At 39.9% G+C, this 20,358-nt stretch overlaps 1 protein-coding gene and 1 long non-coding RNA gene across 6 annotated transcripts in view; one reads left to right on the top strand and one right to left on the bottom strand.

Moving 5' to 3' along the window:
* GUCY2C (guanylate cyclase 2C) overlaps window positions 1-20,358 on the top strand; it is a 56,668-nt gene that overhangs the window by 22,240 nt on the left and 14,070 nt on the right. For all 5 annotated transcript variants that reach the window (XM_090141205.1, XM_090141194.1, XM_090141198.1 and 2 more), the window contains 12 exons: window positions 314-425; window positions 1,661-1,796; window positions 4,817-4,902; window positions 5,354-5,471; window positions 7,387-7,468; window positions 9,865-9,970; window positions 10,486-10,548; window positions 11,234-11,305; window positions 12,222-12,326; window positions 13,511-13,597; window positions 17,421-17,553; window positions 19,397-19,534. In XM_090141205.1, the coding sequence (XP_089997331.1) occupies window positions 314-425; window positions 1,661-1,796; window positions 4,817-4,902; window positions 5,354-5,471; window positions 7,387-7,468; window positions 9,865-9,970; window positions 10,486-10,548; window positions 11,234-11,305; window positions 12,222-12,326; window positions 13,511-13,597; window positions 17,421-17,553; window positions 19,397-19,534 (1,238 nt within the window). The remainder of the gene's footprint in view (window positions 1-313; window positions 426-1,660; window positions 1,797-4,816; window positions 4,903-5,353; window positions 5,472-7,386; window positions 7,469-9,864; window positions 9,971-10,485; window positions 10,549-11,233; window positions 11,306-12,221; window positions 12,327-13,510; window positions 13,598-17,420; window positions 17,554-19,396; window positions 19,535-20,358) is intronic.
* On the bottom strand, window positions 16,493-19,456 carry LOC149919588 (uncharacterized). The gene is made up of 3 exons (XR_016466956.1): window positions 19,367-19,456; window positions 17,433-17,537; window positions 16,493-17,037 (listed from the first exon to the last, which is right to left on the bottom strand). It is a non-coding gene; the product is annotated as an uncharacterized LOC149919588 (long non-coding RNA).

The raw sequence follows: 20,358 nt of genomic DNA, 5'->3' as shown, positions 1-20,358 counted from the left end.
TTCCAGGAGGAGACTCTATTTTAATCATACAAATTCCTGCTTTGAAGAGGAAAAAATAGGACAGAAAGCAGCTACGTTAATAACAACACAGTTTCAGATTGCCAATCTTTTTGATATTACCTTTTAATATAGTTAAGACAAAAGCTGGCATGAGGGAATGAACAGTATAAAGGGTTTTGTCTATGATTAGTTTTTATTTCTATAACTACTGTTTTAGCCTGTTAAGTAACAGCTCCACTGGGGAGGGGAGAATGCTCTGTTACTGCCGCCCCTGTTGCTGACTCTTCATGAGGCTTTTCACTTTGCTTTGCAGGAACACATACTTCAGGAATACTACCTCAGCCCATTACATGCAGAATGTACTCGTCCTGACTCTACCACCAGCTAATAACAACTTCAGCACAAGGACTGTTGACACCAGCCTGGTAACCATGCTGTTTTATATCTGATCATCACATTCAGCTCACACATGCTCCTGCACTAGGAAATGAAAACTGAAAACAGAGTGATAATTATCCCCTGTCAGGCTTTTATGTCAACATTTTCTTACATTCATGCAAGATAACTTTTCGTTCTGCTGTAATGATGTAAAAATGCAGTGTCCTAAGGCAAACATCCATGGTCTCGTATTCCTGCTTTGTGAAGTTCAACTCAATCTTTTCTTTTGTTCCACAAGTATCATGTCCATGGGACTGGGGGAGACTCATAGATCAAGTCTTTCTGACTCCACTTCTGGTTGACTGACAATCTTACGTTTTCTGTGTAGCTGCAAAACATCAATGAAAGAAGATCTATAGGTGTAATAGGGATGCAAGCATGGAAAGATAAGATTTCTGTATGCAGGTATGCGTAAGTGGTGGCAATCACAACCATTACTGTTTCTGACCAGAGATGTTCCAGTTTTTCTAATTTTCAAGAAACAAGTTTTCTTTTTGTTTGTTCTTGGTTTTTTGTTTTTGTTTTTGTTTTTGTTTTTTTTCTGTAGGAAATGCATACATGTCCTCTTAAATTTCCTGGAAAGCTGAAACTGTACAAACCCTGTATCTGCTTTACTGATACTGATACTCCCGCAGTCTGCCCAGGAAACAAACTCTACAAGAGAGTTCCTTCCAGGATTTTTGGCTTTGAGCTCCAGCTCTCCAGCTTTTGGCTGGCTTTACTGAGTTTCCAGATCCCTCAGCCTGGGTTCAACCTTTTTTGGGTGCCAGCTCTGTGGCAGGCAGCTGGGAATTTTGGCACAGCTTCTTGCCCTTGAGCTGTGGCCATCTGGAAGCCCAGACTTGTTGGCACCACACCAGATGATCTGCACTGAGCGTCTAATCCAAAGCCAAGAGCTTAGTGTCCCGCTGTGCGCACCTGCTTAGAACCTACAATGTAGGATTTCTTGAATCGTTTGCTCCAGAATCAGCATGCCAGTGCTTTACATGGGCCTCTTTTAAGTTTTTCCCTACTTTCCTGTCTTAAGACACCAAAAACTTATTCTTCACAACTTTACACTTCCAAGAGAGAACACCAATGTAGCATTGCCCATGTAATCACTCAACATGCAGATGCTGGCCTTCCATGCTGGAAATTTTGCCTATGCAAATTACCAAAGTTATTGTAGTTTTAAAGCAGAAATATGAACTCTCAGAGTGCTTTTTTTTTCCTCCTCTTCTAGCTGGAAGATGACTTTGTTATTGGCTATTATAATGCAGTCTTGCTGTTTGGACATATTCTGAAGAAATTTATCTTCTCCCAAAGCCCTGTGTTACCTCTCAGCTTCATCAATGAATTCCGAAATATCACTTTTGAAGGTAAAAATGTATGGTCCTGAGCAGGGTTCACTGAAGTGAAGAAAGAGATTCGTTTTAAGTACACTTAGGATAAGTCCCTTTTACACTAAAAAAAGTCCAAGCATTTCAGTGAGTTTTATTCCTACTGTAATTTTTCTTTTACATTTCTATCATTTTTATCACATATGTTATCTTCAGTATTAACAAAAGCACTACGTAGCAGTTGTGTAGAATAACCTCAGTGCCACTGCAATTAGCAACAGCCTGTTTGAGAGCAGATTGCTTTCTGGGTCATGGCTTTTTCAAAGAATCACAGGATCATAGACTCATTAAGGTTGAAGAAGGCTTCTTAGGTCATCTAGTCCAACCATCAGCCCATCCCCACCATGCTCACTGACCATGTCCCTCAGTGCTACATAAGCATTTTTGGTTATCCTTTTTTTGCAACAAGATTCTGGGTGAGAAAAATTTGTGTTCAGGTTCAAAATTCAGAAATAGTAGCAGCCCAGCCTAATAAACATTTTTGTAATCTGTAGAGAAGATCCGAATTGTGTTTGGAGAATACTGCTGACAAAAGAGGGATGGGAGGAGGGGAGAGAGAGCTTCCTGGGCAGCAGAGCTGGAGGACAGGGATGAGGCCCTGAAACTGGTGCCATTACTTTGAAAAAGAGATGAAGTCTGTAAGGAGACTTTTCAGAGAATGAAAAAGGTGCTAGAAGAGCAAAGAGTTTCAGAGTCTGTGCTTCCTCTAGAGGCAAACTGGCATTCAGGTTTCATTTTCAGTTTTCCACGGGTTGTTAAATTGTGGCAATGTCTTTTCTACGCTTTGTACCAGAGACCTAGCTTTGGCTTGAGAGAAGTGCTTGTGAAATATGATTAATGTTCAAAACATCTCTGAAGTCCACTTATCAAAGCTTTAATCAATTAATTTCAAACTGATTTTAGTTTACAAAGGCATTGTAGGCCTGGGTGTCTCTGTTGAGAGCATAATCCAGCTGGCAACACAATGGGTCTTCATAGTCAGTGTTCCTGTTCCTCTTACAGGTTGTCTAGTACCAGTGGGCTTTTGTACTTAAAAATCACAGAAATTGATCATTAGGAAAAGACAGAGACAGCACATACACAACAAAATCACAACAGTATCTGTCTGTGCGCAAAGAATATCTGTCACTTCACATCAGAGGTCTGTACCAAAGTGATACTCAAAGCTCCGTATTTATTGTCTCACCTACTTTCACAAAACATGGCTGGAAGTTTCCCAGAGTTTCTTGATATGGTCTGACAGACTTTGTGCTTATCTTTGTTTTAACCATAGCATCCCAGCAAAAAAAAAAAAAAAAAAAAAAGGTTTGCTTATGCTTCTGGGCTGCATCAAAAGAGGTGTGCCCAGTATGGCAAGGGAGAGGATTATCTCCCTCTACTCTGCCATTGTGAGGCCCCATCTGGAGTACTGTGTCCAAACCTAGGGCTCCCAGTATAGGAGGGATCTGGAGCTGATTGAATGTGTCCAGAGGAGGCCACAAAGATAATCAAAGGGCTGGAGTATCTCTCCTATGAAGATAGACTGCAGCAGCTGGGCTTGGTTAGCTTGGAGGACTCTCCAGAGAGACCTCATTGTGACCTTCCAGTACTTGAAGGGAGCTTATGAACAGGAAGGCGACCTATTTTTCTTATGGTCTGATAGTGATAGAACATGGGGGAATTGGTTTAAGCTAAAAGAAGGAAAATTTAGGTTAGATATTAAGAAGAAATTGTTTACTCAAAAGGCAGTGAGGCACTGGCACAGCTGCCCAGAGAAGCTGAGGGTACCTCATCCCTGGAAGCATTCAAGACCAGGTTGGATGGGTCCAGCAGCCTGAGCTGGCGGATGGCAGCCCTGCCCACAGCAGGGGGTTGGAATTAGATAATCTTTAAGGTCCCCTCCAACCTAAGCCATTCTGTAAGTCTGTGATTCTGTGAATTCCTACTGAAGTCTGCATCCTTTTTTATACTGTCATCTCTTTGGTTTCATTTGGTTTGAAAGATAAGTTACACAGACTTTTTTTTTCTTGTCTCAAATTAATTTTGCATGTTAGTTATAGGTTTCTTTTTTAAAAAAGCTCCTAGAAGTGAAAGGTGTTGAATCACCTTCATTCTTCCTTGTGTAGTTGCTGGCTGAGTAGAGAGTTCAAATAATAATATTTTGGTATGTAGAAGGTGAACTGTGAAAAAATTAACAGAAAAAGAAAAAAAAGAAAAAAAAAGAAAAGAAAAGAAAAAAAAGGCATTTCCAAATGAAAATAATGATGCTGAACTTTAGGAAAAATAAAAGAAATCATTAGCAACCGCAGCAAAAGAGCAATCTGAAACCGGTCAAAGAGACTTTCCTGAACAAAAAGAAAGGAAAAAATGGTGGTGAGATTTTCAAGTGTGGTGGATATTGGCAACACTTACTCTTGTTGAAGTGCCTGGCCTCATGAGAACAAAGTAAAGACAGTGCTGAGGGATGTAGAAGGTTCCACCCTAAAATCCTTGGAATGTTTTCCATAGGCAATTTCTCAGTGTACACATCTGCTGACATTAGGAGTCAAGAGATTAAAGGCAAAAAGAACTTGGTTAAAATAATGTTGTTATAGTCAAGCACATAGCTATCAAAAGAGTTAGAGGAATGAAAGTACCTCCACATTTCTTTTCTTGTTGACAGACTCAAATTGCAGAGGGAAATGGGCAATTTTCCTTCTCACCTCTAAAATGATCCCTTCAGGGGAGTTTACTCTGCCATTCTTGGTATACTGAAGAAACCTGACATATATATCTTTTCTATGGCTAGAGGGAGACTTTGCTTTTCTGTGCAGTTAGTTCAACACCTTTTTTTGGGTTTTCTAGAGAAAATGTGGAGCATTATGAAGGAAGAAGCAGTGCTACACTAAACTGATATGTGCTCTAGCATGTAGATGAAGAAGAAAAAGATCCTGAGCATCCTTTTATTTGTCCCATAATTCCTGTCACATATTTATTTATTGTATAATACAAGCCATCTGACTAATTTTGTGTGTCCACAGGTGCACAGGGTCCCGTGACTCTAGATGCATTCGGAGATATTGATAACAATCTGACCCTGCTGTACACGACACAGTCTGCAAGTGATGTATGTATGTCCAGGAAGCAACTGCTTGGCCTTGTATATGAAAGGAGAAACAAAATGCCATGCATTATCACATAAGAATAGTGTAAACAACCTGAAGTGGTGGCACATCAAGTCATACTGGGCATGCTGGGAGGGGGTCATAAATGGCGTGTTGGACATGGGAGGATTGATGTCGTCCAGGTTCACTAAGTGAAGTACAGTTAGTCACTCTGATACATTTATTTTTAGGGAGGGGGGAGGAGTAAGGAAGAATATGGCAGCCTAACATATGGCTAAGCTGAAGAGAACACACCAGTGTGGCAGAAAGAGCAAGAATTACTCTGTTGAAGTTTGAGCTGTGCATTTTTAAGAATAGTTAGAGACAAGGGACAAAAAAAAAAAAAAAAAAAAAAAAAAAGAGAGAGAGAGAGAGAGAGAACTGCTGCTGACTGCATTTTTTTCACTCCTACAGCCACAGTACAGAGTTCTTATGTATTTCAACACTCAGGAGAACAAGACGTATGTAGTATCTACCAGTCCGGATTTCATCTGGAAGAGCCACAGGCTGCCTAGTGATATTCCAAGCACTGGTGAGATATCCATTAAACGTACCTTTTCTTCCAAGAGAGTTTACAAAACCCTCACACCTAATATCCAGCTCAATCTCTGCCCAAACATTGAACCTGACATCCCAGAAACCACCACTGCTTTCGAGTTTTTGGTGACTCCTGGATAAAATGATTAACCCTCTGTGTTATTCAGCATGGCAAAGTACAGCCCCGCTGGTCAGGGTCAGCAGGTGTTGTTTTGCCATTTGCAACATGGCAGTTGGCAATAGGAAGACATATTTTTCAAGGTATGATATGCAAAATAAAAATTCCTGCTGTGGCAGTGGTTGCAAGGGTTAGTGCACCGTAGGTTGGTTGGTGTTAACCTGAGTCATTCGCACTGATGAGTGAGTGTCCAAAGGTGCCAGAGTTATAACCTAGGGCTCCATTAGTTTGCTGTGCTGTTGACCTCCATTAGGGAATGTTATAATGCAAAGCGATAACTGGAGGAACAAGCACTATCTGCAAACTAAAAGTCATTCACAGTAAGGTGGACACTTCTATTCTCCAGTAAAGTAAAACAGAGTGTGTGTCAACCTTGCACCAGCTTGTGTTGTGACAGCTGTGCTGCCCGGCTCCAGCCTTTGCAGTGTTGCTCCAGTCCCATTCTCATCCTCCCCTCATGCACCACATGCACTATGTTATCAGAGGACCTCACTATCTTCAATACATTCCTTTGAAGGTGTCCTTGTTTGAAGTGGCTGCACAAGGGCAAAAGAAAAATATTTGGGAATTGCAGAACCGTTGTGTCTATGAAATGGTATCTTAACATTGAGTACATAATGAAGGCTGGACTTCATGGCCAAGCTGCGCATAGACAAAGTAAAATTGCATCTCACAAGCACTTGATTATTTTGTTTTCCCATTTGTAAAAATACACATTCCTCCAGTGCAAAGATGCGGAGTCCTTCGGTGTGTTGTAACACCAGCAGCCAGGAGGTGGAAGCAGAGTCTAAGGAACAGGAAAATGCGGTTCAACCGGCCTTCCATGGGAAACTTCAACCTGATGATAAACCACTGCTCACAAAGCTGAGGTTTTAGAGAATTCTTAGGAAATTGCTTTCAAAATCCCGAGGATATGTCATTATGAGGAGTTGACAGTATCTTGGTATCCTGGTGAAGAGAAATGGTTGTACAGATAGTTTTCAACAGAGGCTGGCATGAGAACATGGAAGGCAGGGAGAACAACAAAACCAAAGCTAGAATGCTGGGCCCAAAATGCAAAGGAGTTCCTAAATAGAGTTCTATGTTGGATGCAAACAATTACATTAGTGTGCTTAAAATCTGTGCTTAGCTACTGCCTGATTTTGGAGGTAGCTAGTGTGAGTCTTGTTGCTTTTTGATGTTATTTTTATTAATTTTTATAAATTTGTTGTTCTTATTTTACTTTCCGTGGTTTTCAACCACTTAATGCATGTACATCCCCACCACACAGACTGTTGTATCCACTTGCCACTCTATTCTCATGAACTGATTTGTCTGCTTCATTTTTTAGAATGTGGTTACCAAGAAACAGTTATTTTTATTGCAGACCTATCTTAGTTTCTTTTTAAAGAAGAAGTGAAACACTTGGAAGCTCTGAGCTGATGTGGCAGTTAGTGCTATTGAATGCACCTCCCACCTGGCTGTGCCTACAGAGTGCCCATGCCTCAGGTGGGGACATAAGAGCACTGCTTAGGGCCATGCTTCATCCTGTTTGGAAAGGGAGCAGGCACATGTCATCTCTGGGGACTGCTGAGCTTTAGCAAAGCTTCTCAATTGGAATGTGACCAAAGAATATCCCTGCTTGGCTACTGTGACTTGCATATGTGGGTGAAGGTAGTTTCTTAAATAGAACACTGTTTTTCAGTGTCTTTCATTAAGTTGTTTACTTTCTATTTTTTTTTCCTTTCTGCAGGCCCACACATACTGACTATTGCTGTCTTCACACTCGCAGGAATTGTGATTCTGGTTCTGATCATCTCTTTGCTTGTCCTGAGGTACCACTCCCTTTGTCCCTCTGTTTATCCTAGAAGAATTTTCCTCCTAGGGCAGTGCCTTTGATTTCTCCTTGAAGAGCTATTCATATCCTTTCCTTACATACCTGGGTAGTCGCTCTTGATGTGAACTGTTTAGCCAGGTTTGCATCTGTAGCATTGTTATGTAAGGATAATAATCAAGGGAGAAGATACAAGCAGGTTTAAAGTTTCTGCATCTGCAAAAGTTCTGATTCCTGCTCAACACAGAATCTCATGTCTCAGACCACACTTCAGATTTTTTCCACTTACTGTCAACCATTAGCCCACTTGGGGTTCCTTTATGTTTCTTTGACCTCTTGGTGATAGAGAAGTTCAATTCAGAAGGAGTTTTCTGTCTTGTGGGAATCAAAACTCCATAAGGTTCAAGTGTTTTCATTTCATGCAGCCATTCACTCTCTCAGTTCCTCTGACTCAGTCCAACTCTTCACATACAGACTTTTCTAACAGATGTAATTTCTCAAATCTAACATAGTTCATCTTAATTGTGATGGAAAATGCAGAAATAGAAACCAGTGGAATCTCCTTTTGCTGGAAGAAATTTCAGTACAGTTCCAAATTATATAGTCTTCTTTCATATTCAAAGAAATTGTCTTAACTTTGCATCTGGTTTTGGTAGCCAAAGACCCCTCTTATTTACACAGTAGAGAACTTCAGGCAAAGTGAGAAAATCAGGTCTTAACAAAACCTGATTAGAAACAGATGCTCAGGTTCACTTATTTGAAGTGGACCAATCTGCCTTGTGGACTAGAGCTTTTCATGATGAAAACTCAAAGATGAAGGTATACAACTCTTACACAGGCAGTTGTGCTCAAGAAATGGAACAGCTGACTATTCCCACATAAGCACTAACGTATAAACAGAAAAGTAAAGTTGTTAGTATATGGTCATGAAAATTGACAAAGTTTTGCCTAGAGACAATTTGAGCATGTTATAAAGGTTCTGTACTCTTCCGTATTTGCAGATGTATATAAACTAAACATCCTGTTCATATTTTTCGATTCTTACTGTATACATACCATTGTAATATCCTCAACCATCAAATATAGAAGTTTCTGAGGATATTTTAGAATAATTTCTTCATGTTTTCTTCTAGAGAACTTACTTTTTAGTATAGAAATAATAGCAATCGTCTCAACTAGAAGTGCTGCAGCAGATTGTTCCCTAACAAGGTAATAAGAGAGACTCAATTATGAAAACGAAGAAAATGCCTCATTAGTCCCTGTTTATCTCTCAGGTTTCTAGGATAAACATATAGCTTCATAGTCAGAACTACACACTTCCCTTTACAGTTCTGAGTGCTGAGGAAAATAGCAAAGCCCTAAAAAACACATAACTAATTATTAGACTCAGTAGATTTTAGTTCAATTTGATGCATCCTTAATCACTAGCTGGTGATTGTTGGAATTGCAGTGCATTCTGATGAGGTAATGAGAACAGTTTTAGAGACTGAACAGAGAAATATCGTTCTTACAGCAATTATCAGTACCCCCTTTCCTATACACATATAAGTAAAAATGACTCAGAAAAGGGAATATTTTGTTATTAGTTAATACAATCATTTCTCCCATTTGGAGCACTTGCCAGTAGTCATCATGTGTTGGGATTCCCAATACACTATCTCTCCAGACATTCTTAAATCATGTGTTTTCTTTCTTCTTCTTCTTCTTCTTCTTCTTTTTTTTTTTTTTTTTTTTTTTTAAATAGAGGAAGTACTTGCATGGGTAAACAGATAATTTGATGAGTACAAGCCTAGTTGCAGCTTTTCTATAAGGGAAGATAGCGTTTGCTCTGAAATTCTGCAAGAAAGACAGCAGTTTCCTTTTTTCCAGTTCCAAGGACTTTTTCAAAATATGCAGAATATAAGAGGTGTCCACAAAAACGGGTCTCATATCATTACTGTTTTGTCTCCTCTCCTGGCATTGTACTCACATCTGTTATTAACACCCAGTGTTGATGCCAGGACTTCATTTGGCTAGTAGTTGTTTGAGGCACCTCCCTTTAGAGTACATTCAGTAACATACAGGAGAAAACCATATAAAATGAAGAAAGCCCTTCGCACCTTAAATTGTTCTGACCTCTCTTGAGTCTCTAGAAATGGTCCAGCAGCTGTTCTGATAAATCTTTTCTATTCTTCTACTGTGTCTGTGGAACTGAGACAGCATTTATTCTTTCCCAAAGTTACGGGAATAAGAGTAGCCTCAAAATAGAAGATTATGAGAGACATGCGGCATGTGCTAAAGCCTTGTCAACCTGACACTCCATCCTTGCATCATCCCAAAGCTTCCCTGTCCCAATCTTCTGTCGTGAGTTTCAGTTCTCTGGGAGGTGTAGTATCCTGAAGTTTGCTTGTTTTGCAGGAAGTACAGGAGAGATAATGAGCGTCGGCGGAAGAAATGGTCCCATATATCACCTGAGAAAATCTTGCCCCTGGAGACCAGTGAGACAAACCATGTCAGTCTGAAGGTAAGAGAAGTATGATACCCAAAGGTGGATCTCGGATTTTGTCTCCTGAGAACCATCAATGCTGGGACACTGGCTTTCTCTGACTAAAACAGGCTATGGCTGCGATAGGAATGGGATCTGTTAACGTTATTGTGGTTTATTTTTTTAACTCTCACTTGCTATATTGATTATTCTCCTTTTACCACTCCCTAATAGAATAAATTTCCCAACAGTTATGCTTGTCTTATGAAGGGGAAAGAGGCTGAGGGCTGATTGCCAGTCTCTTCCACACCACAGATGATTTTTCTGTGCTTTGTTGCACTCGTCTGACTCCCAGGAGCACAGGAGCAGCAAGTGGAGGCCATGGTAGCTGTGGGAGCGGCCTGGCTACCCCACACCTCCTGTGGCATGTGATGGCACTCCCTACAGAGAGGCTTATGCTTCTCTGTGGGGCACACACTGGCAACACTTCCCTCTCTGAGCCTGAGTGGGGAGTAGGTGATAATTGCAAGTTAATGATCCTTCTTTGTTCTCAGATTGATGAAGATAAGAGACGTGACACCACCCAGAGACTGCGTCAGGGCAAATATGACAAGAAGGTAAACTGAGAGTCCATGCTCCTTCCTCTGCTCAGGAGAGCTCTGTGGCAGACATCCTCTCTGGAGTACAGGAAGCAACTCTGCCTCCCTCTGACCTTGCAAAATGGCTTGGGTTCATGGAAGGAATGTGCCGTATCGGGTGCTTTGCACTTTGCTTACTGCCAGGAGGCAAACCACTAGACACCGTGAACCCTGGCCTAGTCCAAAAGCACGAAAGTGGAAACAGAAAGCACAGAAGTTAAATACATGCAGTTTGATAACACGGAGATTAAGATATCAGTGGAGAACAGGACATTTCCGTGCATTTCTTGTATATTCAGCTGAGCTTGCTCTCTGCCTGACTGAAGGCATGTTCATGTTGAGGTACAATCTGCATCACAGAATCATAGAATCATAAAATGGCCTGGGTTGAAAAGGACCATAATGATCATCTAGTTTCAATCCCCCTGCTGTGGGCAGGGTTGCCAACCATTAGACCAGGTTGTCCAGAGCCACATCCAGCCTGGCCTTGAATGCCATTCCTGTCTACGTGGTAAATCCTTTGAGGGAAATGTAACTACATTGCTTACTTAGTTGACTGAGACAGCAAAGCAATAGGCAAGTGTCACTGAGATATTCATCCAGCATTTCTTGGAAAAGAAGAATTAATCACTACAATTTCTTTCCACTGATATTTTTTCTTCAGGTGGTGATCCTGAAGGATCTCAAAAACAATGATGGTAATTTCACAGAGAAGCAAAAAATAGAACTGAACAAGGTAATTATTGTATGTAGCAACTGGACTCAGCAGGGTGGGATGAAGCCAGTGAGTGAAGTCATTGCCCTCCATTGCCATCTCCATCAGCCATATATATGCTTATGCATGTTTGTGAGGTGGACAGGTGATCATCAAAGCATACTGCTTGATGACCTCTGTCTGCTTGTGTAATCACATCATCAGCTGAAGCCAGTGAAACTGAGGTGAATGAAGTAATTCATGCACTGTCATAAGGCCCTGCTAAATACATTTTTACAGCCAGCGCTAAAAGACTATGCACTCTGCTCATGTGCTAATTCATTTGTAGTGGAATATTGTAGTTAAATCTCATTACTGAATGCCAAATGCAGATCTTTCAATATAAGTAGCTCTGTGCTGACTTGTGCATACTGATAATTCTAACATTAGGGATGAACTTGGCTACAGTACTGCATTATTTTGAATGACAAGTTTTCTTTTTTACACAACACAGCTATACTGTGAATTCACTAATCTCTAAAAATACTCTGAAGTAAATGACATTCGTCTGTATATGTATATGTATGGACAAAGTCCATAATATCATGCAGCATCATTACAATTTTATTACCTGCTCACTTGCTGATTGATTAACAACATTCTCTCTCTCATAATGGCTATTTTTATTAGCTGTGAGATTTGACTAGAGAAGCAATAATAGAGATTGTAGTTGTCTCTGGAATGATCTTGCAGAATCCAGCAGCATCCAGTTTTAACTCCCTAATCTGGAAGGCTCTGGAATGACAAATGCCTTCAAGTACTTCACTCTTGCCTGGTTCAAAGGGAACTCCTACATCTTATCAGAGCCTGAGATAAAAAGTCACACAAGCGTCATCGACCTGTGTTTCTATACTAGCAACAACTGCTTTTAAAAATAGATGTAATATTGCTGTTCTAGCTCCTGCAGATTGATTATTACAACCTGACCAAGTTCTATGGCACAGTGAAGATGGACACCATGATCTTTGCAGTGATTGAATACTGCGAAAGAGGTTCCCTGCGGGTAAAGAATTTTGCAGTTTCCCTTCCCCAAATTATTGTAGTAAGAAAACAGATCTCCTGCTCTGTGTGGCCCTCATGCTGCAGCACTGCACCAAGCAAGTGGTGGCAAGTTTCTGATTTTTAATTCCTTCCCCCTTGCTCACCTCTCCCAAATTTTCCACCTGTGGCTGCCATCAGACTGGTGGTTCTCAGTAGCCAGAGGATGCAGTGAAGTGTGAGCAAGGGAATATAGGCAAGAGCTCTACCCAGACAACAGCAACAGCCAGTATCTATTATTTTCCCCACTGGGAGCATATAGTATATAATGTTTTCTTTATTTTCCAAGACGTAGCTGTTGTCTCTGCTGATGCTCTTGCAGCTCCTGCAGTGGCCCCAGAGTTTGAAAACACAGAGAAAATAATATTATATTAATAAGAGGCAAACAGTTTAAGACTGGAATATAGTAAATCCTGTGTTGTCAGCCCTTCGTTCTTGTTTATAAAAGGAAACAGTAAATTGTTACCTGGCAAGAGGAAGGAAAGATTTAGACTTTATTACTACCAATATTATTTCAGAGCTAATCATGGTGGTGTCAAATTTTCTGCAAGCTTCTTAGACCATACGAAGACTCTCATCAGTAGCAGTGGGCTCTGGAACTCACATGAAACTCACAACAAGGCAGCAAAATAGCAGATCTATCTCCAATTATTTTCTTCTAAACTCATGGAGACTGACTTTTAGCAATGGAAATCATTGTGTTTGGAACTGTAAATCACTGTCCCTTTATGTTAAAAGATCACTCTACTTTGAATTTATAAGGCCATGAGTTAGTTAGAAGTAACTGGATTGAGCACAAAACACATGCAGTCCTTTCCTCTTATTTCCTTACTGAAATGAGTCCTTACTCATTTCTGTCACAGCGTGATTAGATTTACCTTGGCTTTAAGAGCAAATTCACAGTTTACTTTAATTACACAAAACCCTTCCTTTCTGGAGTCCTCACTTTTCTAGTTCTCTCTAGTAATCCTAAAATATATGTAATTTTCTCTGTCTTTTGAGTCAACTTATGCTCTAGTGCATGCATTCCTAACATGCAGGTCAGCCTTACTCAGTCCCTAGATGAAAGGCTATGTAATACTCACATCTCACTTCTGCTTTTTCCCTGATGCAGATTAGAATCTTTTTTTTTTTTTTTTTCCTTTACAGGATGTTTTAAATGATACAATCTCCTACCCTGATGGCACATTCATGGACTGGGAATTTAAAATCTCTGTCATGTACGATATTGCCAAGGTAAGTGGACTGTTGACCATGCAATATTAATCAGCCTGTCCTTTCTTGCAATATGGATCCTCTGGAGAAAAGCAGCTACTACAGTTTTTTCCTTTCCTTTATAGAATTTGATGCCCTTCCACTCTTCCTTCTGGCCTCCAGGAGGCCAGGAAAGCCTGTGACTCTCAAACTGAAGGAGTAAATGGGGACCATATTTGGCTTTGGGGTATATATGAATAATAAAATATGCCTCAAAAAGACATGGGACCCAAAGATCAGGGGGTTATGATTTCATGATTGCGACTCTGACTAGTAGGGCTTGGGCAGTCACGAGCCCTGTAAATTAGACTGTGCTGTCTGGCCTCGGGCAAGACATGTAAAGGAAAACTGTGTTCTTTCAAAATGATGGGATTATTTCAATTTGTACCCAGAACCAAGATCAAGTTCTTTTTCAAAACAAGCTCTGTTTATTCTGCATTTTATTTTGATTTTCCCACTCTCTAGAGACTCTCATTTTTCAGTGGGACTAGCCATTTCAGTCAGCTAGAGAGGGAAAAACAGAAATTCATAATAAAGCAAATTCTATTCTACACTGCAGACTTGCATCTGATTAGCTGGTAATTAAGAAAACTTTGTAATTCACATACACTATATCTCTGCAGGTAATTTGCAATACTTTTTGGTAACTTTTTGTTGTGCACAACTGTTGTTGGAAGTTTTTCCATTTCCCTACACACTTCAGTTCTGCCTTGGTCTCCATGATGTATGACTCCACTGTTCTAAAGAGACACTGAAAATCTTGCTTTTTATTAGAACCTCCTTAATCCAAATTGTCACAGCTTATTGGCCTTGTTAATGACTTTCAGGTTCAGTTAGTGTTCAGCATTAAGCTTCATTTTAAATAGCATCAGTGCAATTTCCCTTCTTCCTTTCAGCATATCGAAAGAGTAGAGCATTTTTCAACCCTTTGCAGTTCACCTTCAGATATTACCTAAGAAAATGGTGAACAGGTAGTGGCTCCGTTTATGAGAGATGGAAAACTGCAGTCCCTCTGAAGGGAGTGACCAAATGCCCAGTGACTACACTAGGTGTGACCAGGACTTCAGAACCATTTGTTCACTGCACCATTGGTAATGAGGATATGGAGGCTGGGGTTGGGTGGAATGCTGTATCCATTCTGGAAAGGCTCCAGAGCATTATTATATTAGCAATGTTAGAGTTGGTGTGAAAATTCAGACTTAGGAATATGTGGCAATTTATGGTCATTTGGATGATCTGCCAACTTCTCCTTTTCCTATTCCTGCCTCCTCCTGATGCTGTGGTGGAAATCTCTGGGACCTAGACATTATCATGCACTTCTTTTTCTGCTTTTCACTAACGTAGCTTTCCACTTGAATGTCTTCTAGCTTTACTTAAATTATATCATGACCCTTCAGCTCCTGTTCCCCTCATCCCAATGTATGCTCCTCTCAAGCCCTCTAGCAGTTCTCCAGACTGTTGTGTTTTTTTAATTTGTTTTCAGATAGGTATAGAAGATGATTAGAAGGAAAGAGGAAAATATTATCAGGCAGATCTGTGAGACTTCTTTCTTCAGAAATCATTAACAAGGAAGCTCTGGTATAAGGAAATCAAAATTACCTTTGCCTCTGGTTTGATGCTGAAACTTATTAGGAATTCTGCTATAGAAAGGGGGTGTATTTCCTGAAGCAGGGGAAAGATAGCATAGCTGGAGGAAATAGGCTCTGAAGCAGGCAAAACATCCTGGATAATGTCAGCAGGGCTGCATGATAAAAACTGCTTAATCAAGAAGCGTGTTCCTTGGATATAGCCTGCGCACAGCCTCTGTAAATTTTGGCAGGATCTAGACAGGCCCAGGATAACCAGTCCAACCACATTCTCAAGGGATTGCATGTCTTGCATACTGCCTGTGTCTCAGACATACATGTACTGTGCCCCAAACTCAGCTTATGTCTCAGTGAACTCTTGTAGCACTTAGTGGTCAATTCTCAAGGAAAGATGGGTGCGGAAGGAGAGAAAACCCAGCATGTCATACAATGTATGCCTGCCCACATAATCTCTGTAGTCTTGTTTAAATTCAATCAGTTACCATCCAGAAGGATGAATTGCACATGTAGGAATTTCAGTGGAAGACCATTCACATAAGAAACTAAACAGATAAAACCTATCTGTTCTGACTTCCACAAATTATACAAAAACTGCTTTGAAAGTAATGCCTCCTAGTTTATTATGTTGGCCCACAGTGTCAGAGCTGGATGCTGGTGGTTGAACCTTTCCATCAACATGCTGTTACATTTTGTTGCTATGTGGCAGATGGCAGCAGGGGCTGGCTGACAAAATGGCATCTGACATGGAAGCGCATATGAAGCAAAGGTGTGTCACCGACTTCATCCATGGGGAAAAGCGGCACCCATTGACATTTGGTGATGCTTGCTGAATGTTGATGGAGATGGAACAGTGGATGTGAGCACAGTGAGGTGGTGGGTGGTGCGTTTCAGTGGTGGTAACAGTGACAGTGGGTCACCTCTGCTGGTGCAGATTTTTACAAGTGTGACATGCAGGCTCTTGTTCATAATTGGTGAAAATGCATTGGTAGTGGTGGTGACTATGCTGAAAAACACTGTTTTGTAGATGATAATTTGCTTTATCAAACAGGGTTATTCTGATCTTTTTATCTGTCATAGTTTCCAAGCAAATAAATAGGAGGCATTATTTTTGGAGCAACCGATGTAGATGATGCTTTATCTACTGAACTACAGAAAGGAGGATTATAGGAAGAAAAACCACCAGCAATAGGCTAAAAGTAGATGTGAGATAAGTATGGTAGAAGAGAGAGATGTAACAGAATAAATATTAGCAGGAAAGTGTAAATTAGCATACCTACAGTCTTCCTCAGTTTACACCCACTTATTAATGTTTTTTTCCTGCTATGCCTCAGTGCTGGCCACTTGGCATGTATTATACACATTTGACTCTCTAGCACTAAATGAACAAAATTCAGAGGTGGTAAGTAAAAAATAGCAAACTACACACCTTTGTATGCACGTGTGTGTTGTAGTCAGGAGTCTGAATCTCAGGAAATACAGCTGAAACTATCCTGGCCAATCCTCATTGTGCTCACTTCCTAGTTTAGCTCATGGATAATGGATACGCATTCACTAGTGCAGAGAAAGCCATTAACAGTCAGGTCAGAAGTGACCTTTAGGACTCTACTCTGACCACTTGCCTCATGTGATAGTGTATCATCTAATCTGCATTGACCCCATGCTACCTGCTGCTTTGCTGAGAAGGATCTACGGAAACGTTTCAGAACGGAGTTTCTGGTGAATGGTAATCTTCAAAGATGATACAGACATAAAGAGCAATTATTCTCATCTTCGGTAACCACTGGGTAGATATGTAGTTGGAGACATTTTTTTGTTTGACGTTCCAACAGATCTGTACTAGATATAACAAAAAAGTATTTACTACAAATGAAACCAACGCAAACAAGGAGCAAACAAACTCCTCTAATGCCCTAGTGGCAATCTGATCTCATCAAAACTCAAGATGCTCTATCAGGCTTTTGTTAACCAATAGGAAAGATGATCATTAGTTAAGACATGATCCTTCTAATAGTCCATCCTCATTTCTTAACGTTGACTGCTTCTATGATCTTGGAAATTCTTTTCTGTAAAATACTTCTTTCCTTCCATGACAGAGAATTGTTGATAAAGGCAATTTTATTGCTTAGACCCATATTATGCTAACACTTCATATTCTTTGACTCTAGTAACAGCTGAGAGTCTCATATATAGCCTTGTCTTCTCCCTATTATCAACCACAGGGAATGTCTTACCTGCACTCAAGCAAAACAGAAGTCCATGGTCGGCTCAAATCCACGAACTGTGTAGTGGACAATCGCATGGTTGTGAAGATCACTGATTTTGGCTGTAATTCAATTCTGCCTCAAAGGAAAGGTAAAAACAATATCCAGTTAGACTGTCCTTCATGCTTTCCAACCCAGTGGAATTTTCTTATATTCATAGTACAGTAGGGCCTCATTACATCTTGTACACAGTACAAAACATACAGTACAACTTTGTTTCATGTAGCAGCCATCATACAAATTATATATTAAAACTCCTTCATAAATAACACAATAAAAATTATTAGCAAGTAGAGAGAGAAATTAGGCAGTGTTGGTGAGCAGGAAATGGAAGATAAATTTTTAAATTATATTTGGAAAAACAAGGAGACTTCCCTTGTGACTGAGATGCAACAAATATTTTCAAGATCCAAAGGCTTCATGCAAAAATCTCCCATAGGACTTCATGCAAAAAGCTCCTGTAAGCAGTAATGGTGGAATCGTGTGAAGAAAGAAAAAGGAATTAAGTACCACTGGGTACTTTTCTTGTCATTGATTAGTTATGTGTTATCACAGTGTTGTGTAATTTAATTTAAATATTAATACTTGTGACTCTGATCATTCTTAAAAATTAGTAATGATATGTAATGATAACAATGTTTTTCATTCAGAATATAACAATATCTGTTCAATAAGCTCAGATTCGTTTTCACAGCTTTTGTTTACATTTTTTATTTCATCTAATAATCATAGGACAATTCTGTAGAACAGAGCATTCCTTTCTACATATCTCTTTTTTTCTTGATCTTGAGTGCAAAAATAAGCCCTTCTGAAATTATGTCATCTGAATCTGTTTAGCAGAGTTTGGAGTTTAATAAGCAAAATACTGCACTGTAACTGTTGTATATTATCTGAGAAGAACCTGTGGTTGCAAATGGATTGAGAGAAAGAATTAACATTGAGATACAAAGAAAGTCAAGAGCAGCAATGAGAACATAAGAAGAGTAAGAATGTGCACTGAATGAAAATGTTCCGTTAATTCATTATTTTACATGTTACACTTACATTTATATTACGATTGAATTTTAATGAATTTATCTTTTTACGCTGCTCTTAAATACTTTGGCCATCATCCTCAAAATTTCTGGCCCCTAGGCTTCTTTCCTTGAAGAAAACTTATTGCTTCACAAGATATCTACAGATTCATTGTGGCTGGATGTTGCAGCCTGATATCATAGCACTGTTTTCAGGGTCACTATCTGTCCGTTATGATACATCATCAGCATGTCATATAAAACAGTCATACCATGGCAGTATTCTAGTTTTGAGGTACAGCAGGGCTTGGTGACCTAGAAGTACAGAATAATAATTTCTGTAGAAAGAAAGTGGTTACACACAGGTAGTATTTATGTCAAGCTCAAAAGCACTTGGGGATTATTTCTATAGAGTCATGATACCAAGGCTACCAGGAAATATTACAGCCTTCTCATATGACATCTTGAATAACACACTTCATGCATCTGGTTCAAGAATTTATGCCTCTGCATTTTTTAATTTTTATTTTTTCATAGCACTGGCATTCCTTGGTCTTATACAGATGCATGGGCTATTTCTAAGAAGTCCATGTGAGGTAGATTAAGAGAAGCAAGTTCACTGCCAACAAACACAACTTTTCTGCAGGTGTGAGGGTCTGCACCAACAGTGAAATATAGTACTATTATCAAATCCCAGACAATTGCAGGCTACCACATCATAGTTTTATCTAACTCCATTGATGTCAGCTTATCCAACTAACTACTGAATGAAGAAATAAACAGTACCAGTGAGCTCCATGTTTGGTACGAAAAGAGTAAATGGAAAATGGCCAATGAACGCTTTTGAGAAGGATCACCCTTTTCAATTACTTTTCTCCTGTACCCATTTACCTTTTTTCCTACTGTCATCTGGATTTTCAGACCTGTGGACAGCTCCTGAGCATCTCCGTCATGCTGACGTATCTCAGAAGGGTGATGTGTACAGCTATGGCATCATTGCCCAGGAGATCATCCTACGCAAAGAGACCTTCTACACCAGACACTGCCAGGACATCAAAGGTAAATCCACAATTTTCTCCCCCACTGCAGCCTTCTACAATACGTAACTCAGTACAGTACAATACTGTAGCTGCAAGTAGCACATCCACAGGTTTTCGTGTAAAGTGCTGTCTCTGGTAGGTGCTTGAACCAGTGCTCCTTTCACTGTGTGATGAACAAAGAGTGTGTTTGAAGGATATCAGTGTGGAGTCAATCTTCCTGTGAATCAGGTTTTTATTGAGTTTTCTTGCCCTTTCTCCTTTCCTTCCCACCTCTTCCACAGTGTTATAGAAGTTAACTTTATACAAAAGCTGCTTAGATGTATTGTGACATTTAGGGCTACAGAGTGTTGTGCACAACATATAGTAGTTCACTTGTACTAGGCATCACAGTGTCAAAAGAGAACAACAAAAACTCAGCAGCATGACATGAGAACAACTTATATTTAGAAGTTGGCAATTCACACTTTGTTCCAGTCTGTCAAATTAACTTTAGTAGTTTATCTTCTATTAGAAAAAGAATCTCCTCACACAGTGCATCCATTAAACCCGATTTAATGCATGTTGTGACATTGTTTTTGAAAAGCTAACAGCATAGACAATACCAGTGCCCTGAATCCCATGAATTATTTTATATTGCAATGTTATAGCCACCATAAAGGAATTCAGGTATGAGATTTTCCTAGTGACAGCTACCAACAAGTTTAAACATCGCCTTTGTTTCTGAGTCATTCTGAAAGATCTGCCTCACATTTGCTAAAACATCTAGAGCAGCAGCTGGCCACCCTAACAGCTCCTTTCCTGAGTAACATTTGAGAATAACATCTAGGCAGCCTGTTCCAGTGC

This window comes from Phasianus colchicus, chromosome 1, assembly GCF_987193195.1.
Source record: "Phasianus colchicus chromosome 1, bPhaCol1.hap1.1, whole genome shotgun sequence".
In the NCBI taxonomy this organism is placed as follows: Eukaryota; Metazoa; Chordata; class Aves; order Galliformes; family Phasianidae; genus Phasianus; species Phasianus colchicus.
The sequence above is the reverse complement of the archived record's forward strand: the minus strand, read 5'-3'. Positions and strand labels throughout refer to the sequence as shown.